Here is a 19380-nt window from a genome sequence, read left to right as displayed (position 1 = left end):
TCGCACACAAATTAAGTAGACATGTTCGCAGCTATGCTTCCTCGCTTGGCTCCTGTTTTTTCCCCTAAAGAGATGTTGCCCACAACCAAGGGCAGACCACCTTGCTTAGATGTTCCCCTAAAGAGATGTTGCCCTTAGGGCGTGTTTGGTTGCCTGGGTGGCTCTAGCCTACATCGCATGGGGGATCCTGGGTGAGTGTGGCCTGGTTGAGTTGATGCAGAGATTGGTTGAGATGTGTGTTTGGTGGACTGTATGATATTACTGCATGAGAGATGCTATATACAACAGATGATGTTTGGTAGACTGCATTTGAGCTCAAGTCTGTGAACTGGAACAAGATTTCGGTTCAATCGGCCAGCTGCTCGTCCCCGACCAGAGGAAATCGCCGAGGTTCACCAGCCCGGTCGTGGTCATCAGCTCTACCACCATCTCCTTGAACTCCCTGGCATCCTCGCCCCCTGCCTCGTCCAGCACCCGCCGGCCCACCACCGCCTGCCCGATGATGTTGGCCATCGCGCAGAACAGGAACTCCGGCACCTCCACCGCCGCTCCCCGCCGGCTCATCGTGCGAACCATGCGGCCAATCTCCTCGCCGCGCTCGCCGGCCCAGTCGACGAGCGCCTGGGGGCCGAGCAGGCTGAGGCTGCACTCCCGGCGCAGGCGGCGCCACCATGGGCGCCACGTCGTCCGCGGGCCGGTCGAGGAAGCTGCCGCCATGGTCCCTGAGGAAGAGGCGCGCCGCGTCCGGCGTGGAGGCCACCACGACGCCCTGCCTGCCGAGGGCCAGGTGCATGATTGGCCCGTGCAGCCTCGCCAGAGCGGCGAGAGCTCGATGCGGCGAGGTGAGGCGATCTCCCTTCCTGACCAGAGGCGAGGCAATCTCCCTCCCCGATCCAGATCGGGGCGACGGGAGCGGAGGCCCTCGACGGCGGGGCTGGCGGCCGGAGACCAACGGGAGGCGGGAGGGCACGGCGGTGTGGCAACCGGTGGCGAGGCGGCCGATGGTGGCTCACTGGCCGACGGGGACGGCAGCAAGCGGCGGCTGGGGCTCCGGCTGCCACTACCCCTGATGCGTGAGAGATAGGAGGAGGAAAAGGAGACGACCAGATTTGCGGTTGCAAGTGCGAGCCAGGCTCGTAGCTACGCTCGATTCCTGCGTACCCCTCAGCCTGGCTGGGAGGGCTTTTTTTGCATCAGTTGGGCCAGGCTGAGAAGGCCACACAGGCCACCAAACACACTTAATTTTGCATGGCGGGTGCGAGCCAGGTACTAGTCAGGTATTATCTAAAGCACTTCTTTAGATAATATCTTCATTGGCATCCCCAGAAACAACTCGGGAACAATAAATCGAATCCTCTAACTTTAAGAAGGGATGTCATCGTGCTACAGTGTTAGCCTAATGTAAAATGCAAAAGAAAAGTTAGGGAATATTAGCAGGTCATTTACTGTGGATATAAATAATTTAAAATTAATTTTATTTCATCATCAATTTGTTTGTATGTAATTACTATAAATGTATATAGCAGATCTGTAATTTGCAAACTAATTTAAATCATTTTAGCCTTAATAATATGGATTGAACGAAGGCAAGTTAGGGTATTGCAACTTCTCTAACATCCCTTCTTGAGGATCCGGTTTCAAATGACAGGTCTTTTACCTTAAGTCTGGTGAGCTACTAAGTTTCTACTCCCTCTGTTCACTTTTGTAAGACGTTTTAGATATTTAAGACAACGCCTAAAACAGTTCAATTTCAGTTGTCTTAAACATCTTACCAAAGTGAACAGAGGGAGTACTGTATTTGGCTTCACTTAGTGCACATTCAATTCACAGCAAGATTGAACTGAATTTCTTAATCCTATGAATTCCTACAAATCAAAGGGTACACTAGTTCTCTAAAATCAAAGAAAGCCTTAGCTCTGTTGTTCTCAGCAACACCTTTATTAACAGGGCTGAGGTAGGAAGACACGCCGGTAATTTTGAGCTGATCGGAGTAGTTCCAACACCAGTTAGGTTTATAATGATTCTGAACTGAAGTAACTTCCAATATTTGACACATGGGATGTTAGCTCAACTAAATCAACCACCCAACTCACCAAAATAAAAATAAAAAACTAAACCAACCACCTAATACAAACTAAATCAATTGTATTTAACACACCACCCCCACAACCTAGTCCAAGCTTGCTCGTGATCTCTATCATATTTTACAACATACAAAGGAGCATAAATACAACAACGATGCCAACCATTCAGGTGGCCACTGGCCTATATGTCCCGAATATTCATCTAAGTCACTCGATGTTGCATACCGGCACCACACACATGCCCAATTTTACGCTGGAGCTCTCTACAAGAAATAGAATTGCCACACAGGAGACGTGAGCTTTGAGCCATTGCTTCCAATTTTCTTAAGACCTGGCCTGAGAAGCTAGAACTGAGAGTCCAGTTCTGAGAAGTAATGTGACCGGAAGTAAGTTGGGGGGTCGATAGGTTAAGTATCCTGTGCTTACCGTACTGGAAAAATGGCTTCATTCCTGGAGAGCTTTCACGCAGGAGGTCAGCTCTCTAACTTGATTCTTGAGACGCTCGTGGTTGCTGAAGAAATCAACAAACACCTGCCTTTCCCTCCCCACCTCATGTGCGCGATTTTCAAAGATCTGCAAATTTGTTTGTAACATGAGGTCTAGAGGTACATATGCAGGAGTGACAAATAATACTACTTCCTCCGTCACATATTAGTTGTCGCTCAAACGGATGTATCTAGCATTGAAATACATTTAGATACATCCATTTTAGCAACAACTAATATGGGGCGTAGAGAGTATTATTCAAAGCTCTTTATACTGAAGTTTTTAAGTCCTCTCTTCTGCCAAAGTTGTACCGGATGAAAACAAAGAATTTCCCCACTTGTGTTAACCAACTTGAAGAAACTTTCAGATGTAAAGAAGATTCCAGCAAACATATCGATTCCAATATATAACACGCAGCAGATGTTGATCAATAATCTTAAGTATGCCAGCAAGTCTACCTTTATCTTTTGCGTGCGAGCCTTGGTTACTTCTTCAACAGCAACTTCAACTTGAGCATTAGCATTTTCCATATCATCAAGTGCTCGCATCAGTGGCTGTAACAAGAACAGGGATGTGATGAAATACAGGACATACAATAAATAACAGTCTGATGGCTCAAAGAGTGTACCCAGGGTGTCAATACTGGTTCTGCAGTTGTTGATGATGCAAATAGGAGCTGTTCAACTGTTTGAATCAGGGTGCATCTGCAGAATTGAGACGTGTGAAATGGCTCCAATTGGATACGAATTGGCACATTAAAAAGTGAATACGCAGGATACAACAGATTGAATAACTTTGCATATCACGAATCTTGTATAAAATAAGTCAAGCTGGCACACCAAGCACCATGCTCATTGCCAGCTTGACTTCATGCAAGGGAAATAGCATCCAACTCAGTGGTTTGTTGGATCTTTTTGGAGGTCAGCCTTATTGTTTACTACTCCTCCCTCCGCCCCATAATATAAGAGCGTTTTTGACACTAGTGTAGTGTCAAAAACACTCTTATATTATGGGACGGAGCACGGAGGGAGTATACAGCATACGCCAAACTAAGAATGTGTCGGTTCATACAAGAAGCACTAAAAGCAATCATATTGCAGACATGAAACAAGGTGGTGCCTTTGTTGTAACTTACAGCTCATTGATACATCTTTTCCTGTCAGCTGGAAGAGTGTTTTCAAGTTCAGACTGAAGAGAAAGCAAGTCCGATTGAAGTGCCGATATCTGCTGAACTAAAGCATGTGCCGACATATATGTTGGTACTGCTGCTTGGGAATCTGTAGAAAAGAGTAGGCAACATGAAGGATATGAGAATAAAAAATAAATCAAATTGCATACTGACTGGAGTTATCTGCTTACTTGAGTGAATGCATAGTAGATCTCGCACAGCATGGAGGAAAGTGTCACGATCATCAATTGCTCCTTGTTCACGTACCTCGGCCGCAGCTTGAATTAATGAACTGCAATGGCCCTAAAAGATGAAGTACACACACATAAAATCAGAATTCTCTATGAAGGTAATAAGAATGAAACATGAATAGACACTAAAGAAGTGAGGACGTGAATATACACTAAAGAAGCGATGACAAAGTCAGCAATATCAGAGATTACTTACCAGACGAGTGTTGACTGCCGATAGGTAGCTATGCAACTCAGATTCTATGACTCTAAGCAATGCGTGGGCACTGGCTATGTGCTTCCTTTCAAGTTGGCAAGCAATCTTCAGAAATTGGTGTCTAGCAAGCTGATTAACCAAGTGGTTGATGAACTGTAAAATTAATAAAATGCCAAGAGTATCAGAAGAGGGGTGTGGGAACGTATAAATGTAATAGGAAGTCTAGCCAACACACGAACTTATAAAAGAACAGTTTGTTGAAGACCAAAATTCAATAAACATGTAAACATCACTACTTCTACTGGCTGTAAAACGCCATCTGCTGAAGGTGATTGGCATCTATTGGTGCACAGTACCTAACAGGCAAGCACATTGGCATTTCATTGACCAGTAGACCACCTTCTGCATGCAATGAAAAATCCAACAGTAGTACAAAACCAGTTTTTCTAACGCACACCACCAAATGAATTTAAAATAAAGCACCAAAACGCCGCGTGATTGCTGCTCCATCGTTTTATTTCAAGCAGTTGCCTTAAATTATTCCAGAAATTTATAACCAAAAGAGAAAATATGGAATAAATTTTTACACAGCTTGAGTGAAATCATACTCCTCAATAGGAAACTAAGTCACATCTTAGTTTCATCACACTAGAGGGTATACCACCAATAAAAAAATACAAAAACAGGACAGATCAAAGATTGTAGGAATGACATATACTGTCAGGATGTGCTTACTGTTTTCTGCCTGTTGATATAATATTCCTGGCGCATGACCTTTAAATCATAATCACCTAAATATTTGAGTGTTCATAAGCATGTTAGGGAAAACTAAATCTTACAAAAAAGGATAGAAATAGAAATATTTTGTGCAAACCTTGCAAAATATATGTGCCTTGAAGTTGAGCAAGTTCTGAACAAAGGCATGGTATGGTCTGGAGGAGAGAACAAGTAGATAGATCAAACACACAAGTTTATGCCATGAAAGATTTATCATATGCTAAAAGAAGAATTGGGGCATGACTGATGAACTGCACTAACAATTCGTAATTGGCATCGATGCCCTCTCAAATGCTAAAATTTGGTGAGATGGTGCTCTAGATGAGAACTTCTTTTTTTCGAGAAAACGCAGAGAGTGAGTTTCTTTGTATTGAAAAGGTAGAAAGTCGGTCTCAGAGGAGACGGTTACAACAGATTACACGCAATTCAGTGGACATCCCAGGATGGGGGCAAAACTACCCTAAGCCCCTTGTCCCCAGCTCTAGCCCAACATCTCATCTCATCTTTGATCCCCTCCGCGAGCTCGGGGAGCGACGGAGTGGCATGATCAAATACACACGCATTCCTATGTTTCCAGATCATCCATGGGACTAGCAGTGTGGTGGACCTCAGCGCCTTGCGGAGTGATGGTGGTGTTGCATCTCTCGCCCTGATCCACCAGTCCTGAATGGAGATATCCTGCTCCGGTGCGGGGGCTGGTAGGCGCAGCCAGGAAAGAGCCTCATGCCAGGCTTGCCGCGAGAAGGGGCATGCCAGTAGCAGGTGGTGAATGGTCTCTGGCTCCTGACCGCAAAGCAGGCATCGAGTGTGGTGAGGTAGGCCGCGGCGGGCGAGTCTGTCCGCGGTCCAGCATCGGTCTAGGCTCACCAGCCAGTGGAAAAACTTGACCTTCGGCGGAGCCCATCCCTTCCAGATTAGCTTCCAGGAGTGGCAAGCGAGGGATCCGTGGAAGGTGGCCTGATAGCATGATCGCGCCGAGTAGTCTCCATTAGCAGTCCATTTCCAGACGAGCCTGTCTGGCTCGGCGGACAAGGCGGTGTGCGTGACGCGCTGCCATGTCGTCAAGTATTGGCCAATCTCTTGCAGCCCCACTACACCGCGGATGTCTCGAGCCCACGCGTTGCCGGCGAGGCCATCCGCCACCGTCCGCACCCTCCTCCTGTTCTTGGGAATACATCGGTACAGCATGGGAGCTAGCTCGCGGATCGACTGCCCATGCAGCCATCTGTCTTCCCAGAACAGCGCCGTGCGGCCATCGCCTAGCACCATGAAGGTGGAGGCATAGAAGAGGCCGAGCTCCTCATTGGAGAACTGCAGGTCCATACCTTTCCAGGCCCTGTCGGCGTCCGTCTTAGATAGCCAGAGCCACCGCAGCCTAAGTGCTAGCCCAGTCCGCTCCAAATCTCGGATGCCCAGCCCTCCCAAAGCGAGAGGCCGGCTGACCGTGCGCCAGTTAACATGACAGTGCCCTCCCTGAGCAGCCGCACGGCCAGCCCAGAGGAAGCCGCGCTGTATCTTCTCTAGTTGTTTCAGGGTCTTCTTCGGTGGTGTCAGGGTGAGCATCTGGTGGATTGGGATCGCGCTGAGGACCGATCTGACCAATGTCAACCTCCCAGCTTTGTTCATGAGCCATGCTTTCCATGTCGGGAGGCGGCCAGCCACCGCATCGACTAGCGGCTGCATCTGAGCTGGCGTGGGTCGTCGGGTGGTGAGCGGTATGCCCAGGTAGGTGATGGGCAGGGTCGCCACCTGGCAGCCCAATGCCTCTATCAGGGCATCGCTCTCCTCGTCGCCGTGCAGGGTCGTGGCCGAGCTCTTGCCATAGTTTACCCGCAAGCCCGACGCGGCCTCGAAGATACCTAGGATGCCCTTCACCGCGAGCACCTCATCCATCTCAGCATGGCAAAACAGCATCACGTCATCGGCGTAGAGCGAAACGGCCGGAACAGTACGTCGGGGGTGCAGCCGCCGGAGTATGCCGGCCTGGAGAGCCCGATGCATGAGGCGGCCCAGCGCGTCGACAGCGAGGACGAATAGCTGCGGTGATGTGGAGTCCCCTTGACGCAGCCCTCGACGGTGCCAAATCGGGGGGCCAGGCACGCCATTGAGCATGACCCGCGTGCTGGCCGAGGAGAGTAGTATGGCTATCCACTCCCTGAACCTGTCCCCAAACCCATATTGGCGCAACATCTCGAAGAGGAACGGCCAAGATATGGAGTCGAAAGCCCGAGTGAGATCGAGCTTGAGCATGATGCACGGGGCGCCCAAGTGGTGAAGCATCCGGAGAGACTGCCGGACTAGCATGAAGTTGTCGTGGAGGGAGCGGACGGCAATGAATGTGTTCTGGTTACGGCTGACTAGGCTGTCCAGCTTGGGGGCGATGCGCAATGATAGAACTTTGGCGAATAGCTTGGCCATGATGTGGATCAGGCAAATAGGCCGGTAGTCGCCCAGTTTTTGTGCATCCGCGCGCTTAGGCAGCAGGGTCAGGAGGGCTTGGTTGAGCTTAGCAAACCCTCTCCCACGCAGCAGGAATAACTGGTCAAAAACATCCAGGATATCCTGCCTAATAACGCCCCAACAGGCCCGTAAGAACTCAGCGGAGAACCCGTCTGGCCCTGGTGCCTTATGCGCCGGCATGCGCTGCACCGCAGCCCAGATCTCCTCCGGGGTGGAGGGCGCATCCAGGCTGCCAAGGTCATCAGCCGTGACGAGCTGCTCGAGGTCCAGAGTGTGCTCACGGTCTACAGCAGTGCCCAGCAGCCCGTCAAAGTGCGTGAATGCCGCGTGGGCCATCTCGTCATGCTCACATAGCACATGTCCGTCAACTAGGAGGCTGTGCACGCGGTTCTTCTGACGCCTGAACGTACACTGCTTGTGGAAGAAGCTCGTGTTGGCGTCGCCCTCGGCCAGGAAGGAAATGCGGGCACGTTGCCGCGCGATGGTGCGCTCCAGAGAAGCCAGCCCAAGGTACGCCACCTTGAGCTGCTTGCGCAGCCAGTCCTCTGCCGGGGCGAGCAGGCGACTCTCCATCGCGTGGTCGAAGCGGGCGATCAGCTCTCGGCATATGGCCAGTTTGTCCCGGACATTGCCCGTGGACCTAGCACTCCAACTCGTCAGGGCGCGGGCGGTGGCCTGCAGTCGTCGGACCAGCCGCTGGAAGGGGTCGGGGTCATCCACCGAGCTCCAGGCTGTGGCGACCGTGTCCTGAAATCCATCGCGGCTGGGCCAGAAGGCCTCGAAACGGAAGCGTCTGCAGGCCGTGGGCATGGGGGAGCAGTCCAACAACAGTGGGCAGTGATCCGACACGACAGATGCAAGGCATCTGAGGTGGCACTCTCCGTGGTAATCCTCCCAGTCCGAGGTGCAGAGAACTCGATCGAGGTGCACAAGCGTCGGCGGGGTCTGCTCATTAGACCAAGTGAAGCGGCGCCCATTCAGGTATACCTCCTTCAGGGCAAGATCGTTAATGGCGCGACGGAACCTTCCCATCATGCGGCGGTTCAGGGTACCGGCGCTCTTGTCGGCGTCCCGGTAGATGAGGTTGAAATCGCCGCATAGCATCCAAGGGCCCGGGCAAGCAGCCCGGATGTCCCGCAGCTCTTGCAGGAATAGTATCTTGTCTGGGTCGCTTTGAGGGCCATACACCGTGGTAAGCCACCACGGTGCACCACTAGGTGCGCACACTTTAACCGTGATCGCGTTTTGGGTGAATAGGGGATCGGAGATGGTGAGAGCCCTACTCTTCCAAGCGATGAGAATGCCGCCGCGGGTGCCGTCGGCCGGGAGATAAGTAGAGCCATCGAACTCGGACCCGAGGGTGTCTAGCACAATCGACGAGCAGACCAACGTCATTTTAGTTTCCTGGAGGCATACAATGGCCGCACTGGTGGTACATATCAGAGAGCGTATGGCGCAGCGCCTAGCGCGCGAGTTCAAGCCCCTGACATTCCAAACCACTATCTGGGGTCCTGGATACATGAGCACGAGGTCGACAACAGGCACCACCAACCTAGCGCGCGCAAGCCATGGCATCACCAGCCGGCATAGACAGGCCTGCAGGGATCGCACGGTCTATGAGGGCGGCTATGGCATGCAGCGCTGGAAGCTTGATCGGCGCGGCGAACATGTCGTCGTATGCTTTCATCTCGACGGGGGTGATCTGCTGATGCCCGCCGACGATCCCTAGAGTGCGAAGAATCTGCACCACCGCCCTCCTGTCCGTAGTGCAGGCCGCGGGTGCCGGAGCAATGACGGCGGCGGAACGCCCCCTCCTGGGGCTGAAGTTGAGAGGGGGCCGCTGGCGTTTCCCGGGAGATGGCAGCATCGCATCAAGCTGCTTAGTGGCTGCGGACAGGAACGCTCCCAGCGTCCAAGTCTGTCCGGTGGCTACACAAGGTCTGCGTCTCTGCATAGTAAGCGGCGGCGACGCAAAGCGCCCTGGTAGCGAAGACTGCGCCCGGTTGCTGATAGGGGTCGCCCCAGGGTCCGGCTGGCCGGCAGGCCTCGGCAGGATAGAGATGTGGCCGCGACCGCGGGGTGACTCCTCACCTGGTCTCTGCTCTTGTTGCGCGTCCAGGGGCTCAACAGGTCGAAGAACAGGCGGGCCCTCGGGCGAAGGCGTTCCTTCTACTGTGTACGCCTCTTCTGCCGCACGCGTCTCTGTAGGAGCAGGCGTGGCCTTAGTGGGCAGGAGATCGTTGGCCAGCACCCCAAAAGCAGCGACGTCAGCCACCAGCCCATAGGCCTCGGTCCCAGCGGCACCTAAGGGCGCTGGCACGGCGATGGCAGTCACGATGGCAGCGGGCCCCACCTCCAGGGAGCAGGCTGGTAGGGACGGGGCGGCGTCAGCAGGCCTGGTGGGGGGGGGATGCGCGTCCCGCCCTCTCCTCAAAGGCGCGGGAAAGGAGCCGGGGGGGTTGGTCAAACGTGGGCATCGTTGGTGCGGCAGCGGCGAGGGGTGGGATCTGCTCTATTTGCCCCGACCGGGGCGCAGGCGGTGACCTCACGCGCTGCACGGCGGGCCCTAGGCGCAGCAGGCACCGATCCCGACAGGGCATAAGATCAGCCGCTGCAGGAGTGGCCCCGTCCGTATCTGCTTCGGTCGCGCGCGAGGACGACGCCCCGGCCGCATCGTGACCCTGAGCGACGAACGGGGGGGTGCCAACTGTCCCAAAGCGAACAGCCGAACCGTCCTCCACATCTTTGGTCGTCACTTTACGCGAGGGACCCACGGACAAAGTCGCTTTGGTCGTCACGGCTCGCGTCTGCTGGTGTCCTCTTCTGACGCCGTGACGGGGGCGTGCTGGGCTCTGCTGCCCAGGCCAGGTCAGCATGCCAGCCCGCTTGGGGCACCTCCCTTGCCGCGGCGCGGCCGGGTACGGCCAGGGAGCCACCACGCCGGCGCCGTCTGCACGGCCGGAGCGGCCTCGTGCGTGTGCGAGCGGCGCGAGCGCGTCCACTGCCATACCATCGGCCCGCCCGTTCTGTGCGTCGGACGTACGACGGCGTTTGCGGCCACGTCGGCGAGCGCGCCCAAGCCCCGGACCAGGACCATGGCCGTGCTCATCGCCGGGGCCATGCTGGCCGCCTTCGCCACCGTCCTCACCGTCTCCGGCGCTGCCCGCGGCGTCCTGGGCGATGGCCGGAGCAGCCCTGATCAGCTCCGCCTTCGTGAGAGCAATGGAGACGGGGAAAGTGAGCGTGCGGATGTCGGGCGCCTCCAACGGGGTACGGCCGGGCAGCTGCTCGATGATCTCCAGGGTGGCGGCGCGCCGGATGTCCGCCGGGTCGTGGGCGCGCCCGGTGACGCGGAAGACGGCCATGTCCTCGCGAGAGCGCGTACGAGGGTGCAGGCGCTCGATCCAGCAGCTGCCACCCAGCACGTGCTCCGCCGTGGAGAGCAGCCAGGCGTGGGCGGGGATGCCGCGGATCTCCAACTCGACGCGGTACTCGAGCTCGCCATTGCCGGCGTGGGCAAGCTTGCACCAGGGCCGAAGGGACAGGGCAAAGCGCGACGAGCTGAGGAAGTGCTCGCCGCGGAATCTTCTCATGGTAGCGAGGGAGGAGAAGAGGATCAGGAAGTCCTCCGGGCGATGCTGATGGACCGAGAAGTCGCCCTCCTCAAGCTCCAGGGAGGACATGACGAGCTCGGCCACCTCGATCAGGGACACGGCTGGCCGGGTGCCTGTGACGGTGGCCACCATTGCGCGGCCGAGCACGAGCTCCGCCTCGTCCATTTCTTCCGTCTGGGCCAGGAACACGCGGGCGGGGGCATCGTTAGCCTGGCGAGGCCGCTGAGGGGGAGGTACTACAGCAGTGGGGGCCAGAGCGGGCAGGCGCGTCGCCGGGGGGGACGCCCTGGCCGGAGCACCACGAGGGGGCCTGGGCTGCTGTTCCCCGCTGGCGCGCTGGGAGCGCTGGGGCGCGGCCGCGGGGCGCCGTCCATCGCAGTCGCGGGAAGCGTGGCCAGAGGCGAGACAGCGGCGGCAGCGGATGTCGTTGGGGCAGTCCCTGACGCAGTGGCGGTGATCAAGGCACCGAAAGCAGAGGCCCGCGAGCTCCTCCGGGGAGGGACTGCGGCGGCGCGCAGGCGAGGTCGCGGCCGGCGCCACGCGACGCGGGCGACGAGGCCGTTCTCTGCGACGGGCCTGTTGGAAGCCGTCGGCGTCGAGCACTGGGCCACCCGAGACGCGATGCACCTCCAAGCGGGGTCCTAGGCGCTCCTTGGCGGGGGGGCGGGCTGCAGGCGCAAGGCGACCAGGGGCGAGGGCGGTCGGCGGCGCAGCAGCGGCCGGCGGAGTGCGGGCGACGTCTCTGTACGAGCACGCCGAGGACTCGCTCTCCGAGCTCGACCAGCGGTCCCCGTAAGAGACACGCTCGCCGGAGAGGGTCTCGCGGCGGTCGACAGGGTCAGCCCCAACTGCAGCCATGTCGCGGGAGGAAAAGGCCGCGGGAGCCATGACGCGGGAGGAGAGGGCCGCGGGGGAGGTCCGGCCGGCGGAGACGGGGGCGGCGATGGGAGCGCGGCGCAGTAGTCAGGCTAGCGGGGCGCGGGGGCGGAGCGGAGAGCCATCCGTACACAGATAACCCTGTAGTTGTGGCACGCAGATCCTAGATGAGAACTAATTGCACTTCCAACATATTCCCTGAACAACAGAAGGTAGCTCCAAAAATGAGCACATAGATTACCCCAAGCGAATAGTCAATTTCACAATACCACCATACGTCTTTGAAACGTAAGTAATAATACGTTTTGTAGTTTCTAGTCATGCAAGAGGTAACTACATGGATTTGGGAGAATTACAAAAACACAACTAGTTGTCAGTCTGGGTTTGAAACCACAACCGCCGCAAACCAATCTGTTGTCGAACACTTGATATTCGACAAAGAAACTATACATTCTGCTGTTAAATTTGTGCTATTCCTCTAAGAAACAAAATATTTTACATGGGTGTACATTAAAGATTTAGAACTTCAGTTTATCAGATCGAAATTTAAATTTCACTTGGTACCAAAATGCATTTCTAAAGATGGAACTGTGTTTGCTCACATACCTCAGATATGAAAGGCTGCACCTTTTGAGTAAGAGTCGAGAGTTCTCCAGCAAGCTCAGAACTTTTTCTCCTGAAGAGAAAAAGGCAATGATAAGAGGTAACTGAGATAAGACAGATCTTTCTTATTCTTCAGATATTATGTCACAGATACATAAAAGGAACACATCTGAAAAACAGATAGAACCATAATCAAGGTCAGTAACATAACATATACCTAAGAGAATGGATATCCCTATGTATGTGAGCCTCATCGGAGGATACTTGTGACTTTAAAATTTGGAGAATAGCCTGCTGTTTAGCATTCTCAACTTGTGCTTCAATCCATTGCCGTTCACTCGTAGCAAATCTGTTCATAAAATAGAGTAAGCCCATATACCACATTAAATGACTGCTAAAAATTAAGTTAAAGCTGCAAATGAACACTTTTAAGCATTCAAGAGCTTAACGCTGAAGAACACACAATGGCAATGCAATGCCACAAACACACATATACCAATGAACCGGTAGCAAATACAAAATGCAGCATACAAGGAGAAACTGCAGGTGTTTATTACTTGGACATCTCAATGTGATACAACTCATGCCCGCTTCTCATTGCAACTGGTCACGAGATCTGGTCAGGTAGAGTCACCTTGAAATGTTACCTTGTTTGGCTACCTGCTTTTCATTGGAGGGTTTCTAGATAACAGAAGAATAGCTAGGAGTGGTTATCACATAAAATTAGAATTTTGAACTTCAATATAATTCTCGGCAATTGTTTCCCCACGTCAGTTTTGGACCTTTTGGTCACACAACACTGCAAAAGCAAACTAGCCCTAAAGGGAGGTATCACGTGCAAACATGAAAATAATCATGTGCACCATTGAATAAATGATGGATACTAGAGATTTAGTGGACCATGAAGTGGTGAGAGCTCTAGTAAAGGTTTCCAAGGATCATTCACAAATTTCACATCCATATGACCAAAATATTTCATGGATCTTCTTAATCCATCGCTCATATACAATCCACATGAAAGCATACATGTTTGCACCTAAACATGAGTTTTCACTTGATAAATCATGTGATTATATTTATCATACATCAAGATAGAGATTTTTGTACCTAAACGTGAGTTTTCACTTGATATAATGGTGCTAACAGAAAGATTAAGAAAAGCTTTGAAGCGAAAGACACCTACATCGAACGGAGTCGTTGCAACTCAGCCACACGTTGGTGATGATGAGATTTTTCAGAATCTCCTGCATACAAGAACATGGCTGTTATAACCTGTTCATCTCTGAGCACAATCATGCCATTACAGTACTACAGTACAGCTATGAACAACAAACAATTTACTGCATAAGGTTTTTACCTCTTGCCAAGCCATTTGTGATGTCATCAAGACTCACCCAAGAACATTTGGATTTTCCCTCCTCGGCAACAAGTCGAAATGGTCCCTGACAACATAACAGAACAAACATGAAACAACTAAATAGTTCGAAGTGGTTGTGTGGTACTGAAACAAGACAAAAGGTATGGCTGCAACAGAGATGCACAATTGTGCAGCATGTTGGTTCTGGAAATTCGAGGAGATGATAAATAGGTACCCAAAATCAGGTGGCAAAAATTATGCATAAGAGCAAACATATTATTCAGAATAAAAGCTTCATTGAACATTGAAAGCTGGGAAATATCCAACTTCACAGGCAGATGCTTTAAAAAAATATAATGAATGTGCTATTTTTGCACCTAAAAACCTAAAACAAAAGGTACTACCAAGTAAAATACAAAATAAAATTGAGTATAGGTAAAAGTGTACCACCAGATTTTTTTTAACTATCTTGTACTCCCTCTGTAAACAAATATAAGAGCATTTAGATAACTAAAGTAGTGATCTAAACGCTCTTATATTTCTCTACGGAGGGAGTACTATTTACCTATGTTTGATTTGCAACAAGAGATGGGAGCCAGCAAGATAGTAGGAGTTTGAAATATAAAGAAAGTGAGATAATTAATCACGAACAAGGTTCACTGCTTGCCCGCTATGGAACAAGCAGAAGTTAGCTGGATTGTTGCAAACAATGACAACCACAAAGAATTTACCTTCTCAAATTGCTTGGAGAACCACCGGTTTAGCTCCTTCGTACAAGCCAAGTCTCCAATAACATAAGGATGGAAGTCTGAATATGCCAAGTATATACTGTCCTCTGCATATGCATATCATGAATATTAATCAAACTATAAAGAACTGCTCAATACAATGTTATGTATAATTGTATGCAGAAGTTTGAGTGTATACCATCTCCTGAATGATAATGTGCCAACTCTTGGGTTGTAGCAGTAATTCTTCCAAGAACTGCATTCATCTGAAAGTTAGCAAAAACATCAAATCAAAATTATTGAACAATTATTTTTGGAAAGCATTCTGAATATCCGCTATAACGGGATAGAGATCCAAAGCAGTTAATCAAGTTATTTATATGAACCAAATGAAGTGCACATATTGGAAATAGAACTATAACCACACTCTTGATTTCTTCAACGAACAGATATTTTAAAAAAGATTCTCCAGAGGCCATGGAAGGTGTACGGAATAAATCATGGCGTGTTTAAAAAAAGGAGATACATTTTCATGGAACGTTAAGAAACATGTTGTTTACGCATGTTCTTACTTAAGCCTTATCATGGAATAACACTCAGGTTTGAAGGTGTGGTGTGGTGTGTTTTGGGTGTTTATCCTCTTGATGCCCACCTGGAAGGGTGTTGTTGTACGAACATAACAATGAACCAAAGTTCATACCATCAGAATTAAAAAGAAGTTCACAACAAAAACTAAGGTGAAAGAATCATGATTGGAGTAAACAACAAGGAAGAAGACGACATGCCCTTTATCATGTTGTGCATACTAATTCAATCAAAAGTAAAAACATGGTACAGCATGAATTAAATCATTAAAGATTAAAGAATGAGAATTACCTCTAAATTTCTGGATGAAAGTATCTCATCTAATGATATAAGTTGCGCGCTAACTGCAGACATAGCTGATACACGTGCTCGTCTGCCTTGAATAAGCGAAGATGCTTGCCCCGCAAGCATATCAAATTGTGCTTGCTGTCGTGCAAGCTGCTTCTGCAACTCAAAAACTTCAGCTCTATATGCTAATTTTGCTTCTCTGCAAGCAAGCAAACAAAACAACTCTGTCAATAAAAACACATAAGAGTAGGAAGAAATATTTTACTCTGCAATTGGTAGTTGCACCTAACTAGTATTTGACAGCAACTTGGTACAGCAGAGGAAGGTTCAAAAGCCAAAGTTCAAGCAGATAAGACTAATATCCTGATGTGGCTATAACCAGATCTTACGGGCTTATGGGTGAGGTCCTAAATGCAGCAGGCAGACATGACATGAGGCAGTCAGCTCCCTTCGGCCTTTGGAAGGCAGCAATTAATTGCCCTTTCAGTCATAAAAGATTTTGCCAGTCCTAAGTGTTAGGGATAAAAACATTTCTTAGTTCTTTGAGTTGTTTGGTTAGTCCTCTACAATGATGTGTTCCTTGCGTATCAGGATAGCAGGCGGATAGGGAGATTAAGCTTTGAATATAATAAAGGTGTCCATAGTATTGTTGCCTCTTTTTCAATCAGGCATCAAAAGCCTAAGCAATCAGCATGGTCGCTCACTCAAGGGACATTTCTACAAGTATAAGTACATCAAAGTAAATGCACAACAATTCAAGCATGTCATGGCTTTCACTATTAGTTTATAAAAAGTGAAAGTTGGAGCATACCGAATGTCAAGAATAGTTTCTTCTGCTTCAAAGACAGCCTCTTGATTGTCTTTCTTGCTCGAAAAGGCTGAAATACTATCAAAAGCAGAGTCCAAATCCTCACCCTGAGCAAATAATACAGGGCATTGCAAGAGTTAAAGGTTTGACCAATGGAGAATTAGGTGTTTATAATGCACACAAAAGCTGCTGCATGAAGACAATATTACAGGAGACTGCTAACGACTCGCTTAAATGATACAGTATATGCGTGCAAAATCCAAAGATTTGGCAAGAGTTCAATTTATGTTTTTAACTCAAACGTTTGCAAGCAGGGTTTCAGGTATTGGATGGGATCAATTCATAGATGGTTTGTATTTTCAACCACTGAGAATTGACCAGTTCCTAGTTTATTTCCAAGAAATAGTACAGGTTCTTTCAATACTTTATTCGATTACAGACTCGATATATTATCTTGAAATCACTTCTAAGGCCACAGCACACCTTGTACTCTAATAGATTACAGAAATACTAACAGTAGACGGCACAAAAATGTCCCAGTGGGTGGACGTACCTCTAGCAGTCTTCCCTCTTCCACGAGTTGCTCATACCTGTCAGTCATTAAAAATGTAACCATGCACACATAATTCAGGCGAGAGCAAGGCCAAAAATTCATCAATGCAAGTGCAATTCTATTTGGTATCTGATGAATATTATAAACACATCCGGCTATATATAACCACAAAGTGCAAACAAATTCAAAATTCCCCGAGTATGATACAGCAAAAAACCCTATTTTTTGCTTAACACAAGACTGGCATGTACTACGGAGTACTAGTTAACACAGCTTTCCTTAATTAATTTGTAAGAAGTCCATTCTTGGGTGATTCAAAAGTCAATTATTGAAGGGCTATAATGGAACCACAAGATGCGTATGATACACGGCCCATGCTTAGTCAAACTGCGCTCAGAACAGTACAGCAGTCCCTCGCGGGGATCAGAAAATTCTGGCATTTCAAGCTAATCTCCAAAATCCCCCCTGACAGATACGGAAACCCGCCACTAGAACCGGTGATGCACCGCAGCTCCCCGAGCAAACCGCAGAAATTCCGGTGCAAATCAGCACCAAAGCTCCCCGAATCTCAGACGCCGAGCCCCTCCAATCCCAAGCATCAAACCGCACGTCGAGTAGCAGAACCGCATTCCGCACAAAGCGCACTTATAGCGTCAGCAGCGCAATCGCCCTCGCCAGCAGCGGAAACCAAATGAGATCGAGACCCACGCAACGCAAGAAAGTCGTTGCGGTAGAGAGAGAGAGAGAGAGGAACCAGGCTGGGGGGAGGAAAGGGAAGGGGTGGGGGGGGTTTCGGGGCTCACTGCGAGAGGTGGGAGGGGGAGAGGACGTTGGAGGGGCGGAGGCAGGAGCAGATCCAGGCGAGCAGCGGGCGCGCCTCCTCGTACTGGAAGGGCCACTCGAGCGCGTCCGCGTCCAGCGGGTCCTCCCCGTCGAACCCCAGCTCCGTCAGCGCCGCGCACAGCGCCGCCCCGCTCATCGTCCCCTCGCTACCTCCCCTCCTCCGGGCGTCTGTGCTCGCCGGAGGGGCGGCGCTGGTCGCGGCGGCAGTGTGGTTGGGGTGGTGGTGGGTGGGGACGGCCGCGGCCGGCAGCGGTAGCCGGAAGAGGAGGAGTGGAGTGCGTTCGAAACAACAACAACCAAAATGGTGAGATCTGCCTGCCGGCCGGCGCGTCCCTCCCAATTTCTCTCGGGCTGCCGTTGGAGGCCCAGATAGTTTGGGCCCGATAGATGTCAGGCCTAATTGTTTATCCCAAATCTTAAAAGTGAAGCCGAAATCACTAGCTAGCGAATACACCTTTGAACGATTACTTTCACCTTCACAGGTTGTGACAACTGACAAGTGACGCACTCATGCGTGTCACTTGTCGTAACCTGGAAGTTTTTCCTTTTTTTCGTAGATCCGTATTTTCAAAACGTTTTATCTCCTAAACCATGCGTTCAATCTTGAACCGTTTTCATCGATGGCTTTCTCGCGTCGAGATCTTTAAAACTAGATCGCATGTTGATAGGTTTTGACGAACTTTTTTTTCATTAAAAAAAAGAAAAAAAACGGACGAAAAAACCGTGCCTCCCCATTTCGAACTCCCCTCCCCCCTCTGCCCCTCCCTCCTCCATCGCCATCTCCCACAACGACAACGGACGCGGGGCTCCGGTGGTGGTTTGGCCGAAGATATGGCGGTGTGGGAGGCCGCCCGGGGCCGCGGCGTGCCGTCACCTACACACATAGGTAAATCTCGACACTCTTAGTGTGCATCTGCTCCACATCTCGATTGGGATGGCGAGGTTAAGATTTAGGTGGTGTGGTGGGCGATTGTGACGGGCTGATGGCGAGGTTACGGGTGTGTGAGCACGAAGGCTATGCGGCACGTCCGCGGATACCACTTGCCCCGAGGCCGTTGAAGGAGAGGGACAGGGGCGGGGAGAGGGGCTCGCATCAGGAACAACAGATGAGTCTCGAGGTGGAGAGCTTCGAGGAGCTCGGGCTCGTGGAGGAGGTGTTGTCCGTGATGCGAGAGGCTGGCATCACGAGTCCCGTCGAGATCGAGTATGTCGACCGCTTCGAGGAACTCGAGCTCAAGGAGGATGTGCTGGTCGCGATGCGGCGGGCTAGCATCACGAAGCCACCGAGATCTTGTGCTTCGGGTGCTGAGGTTTCTCGCGATGGAGGTGTCCATTTTTGTTTTTTCGCGGAGTTGCTTGAATATACACTCGCAATTTTGTTTAGTATTGTTGAATGCAGTTGCTTAGTTTTTGTTTTGTCCAATTTGCATATGTAGAGCAGGTAATGGTAATTCTCCGTGTCGATAGTTGCAATGTGGAGTTGCTTGAGTCTCCATATGCAGTTTGTATAGAAATATGAGTGTAGTTGCTTAGTTTTGATTTTCATCTAGTTGCAGATGGGAAGGGGGCAAAGGCGGTACTTCGTGGCGTCAGTTGTAAGGAAATAGGGCGGTAGTTGCTTTTTCTGCTTAGTTGCTTCCACCAACATGACATTTTTTCTTATGTCTTTTGTGATTTTTTGTTTTACAGAATGACATGAAAGA

General features: G+C 50.7%; 1 protein-coding gene across 3 annotated transcripts; it reads right to left on the bottom strand.

Moving 5' to 3' along the window:
• Window positions 1–1991: 1991 nt before the first annotated feature.
• LOC123407247 (AUGMIN subunit 3) lies at window positions 1992–17959 on the bottom strand. 3 transcript variants are annotated; one of them, XM_045100339.1, is made up of 19 exons: window positions 17638–17959; window positions 16835–16871; window positions 16285–16388; window positions 15477–15672; window positions 14800–14866; window positions 14604–14707; window positions 13873–13957; window positions 13699–13759; window positions 12733–12864; window positions 12519–12588; window positions 5060–5117; window positions 4921–4976; window positions 4186–4338; window positions 3930–4041; window positions 3706–3847; window positions 3199–3274; window positions 3029–3124; window positions 2511–2657; window positions 1992–2420 (listed from the first exon to the last, which is right to left on the bottom strand). In XM_045100339.1, exons 1-18 carry the CDS (start codon window positions 17811–17813, stop codon window positions 2529–2531), a joined length of 1854 nt encoding a protein of 617 aa, XP_044956274.1. In that variant the 5' UTR covers window positions 17814–17959; the 3' UTR covers window positions 1992–2420; window positions 2511–2528. The 3 variants fall into 3 exon arrangements, with proteins under 3 accessions (XP_044956274.1, XP_044956275.1, XP_044956273.1); XM_045100340.1 differs by having other exon boundaries at window positions 1992–2347; XM_045100338.1 differs by having other exon boundaries at window positions 1992–2415; window positions 17638–17958.
• Window positions 17960–19380: the final 1421 nt, after the last annotated feature.

This window comes from Hordeum vulgare, chromosome 7H (genome assembly GCF_904849725.1).
Source record: "Hordeum vulgare subsp. vulgare chromosome 7H, MorexV3_pseudomolecules_assembly, whole genome shotgun sequence".
In the NCBI taxonomy this organism is placed as follows: domain Eukaryota; kingdom Viridiplantae; phylum Streptophyta; class Magnoliopsida; order Poales; family Poaceae; genus Hordeum; species Hordeum vulgare.
The sequence above is the reverse complement of the archived record's forward strand: the minus strand, read 5'-3'. Positions and strand labels throughout refer to the sequence as shown.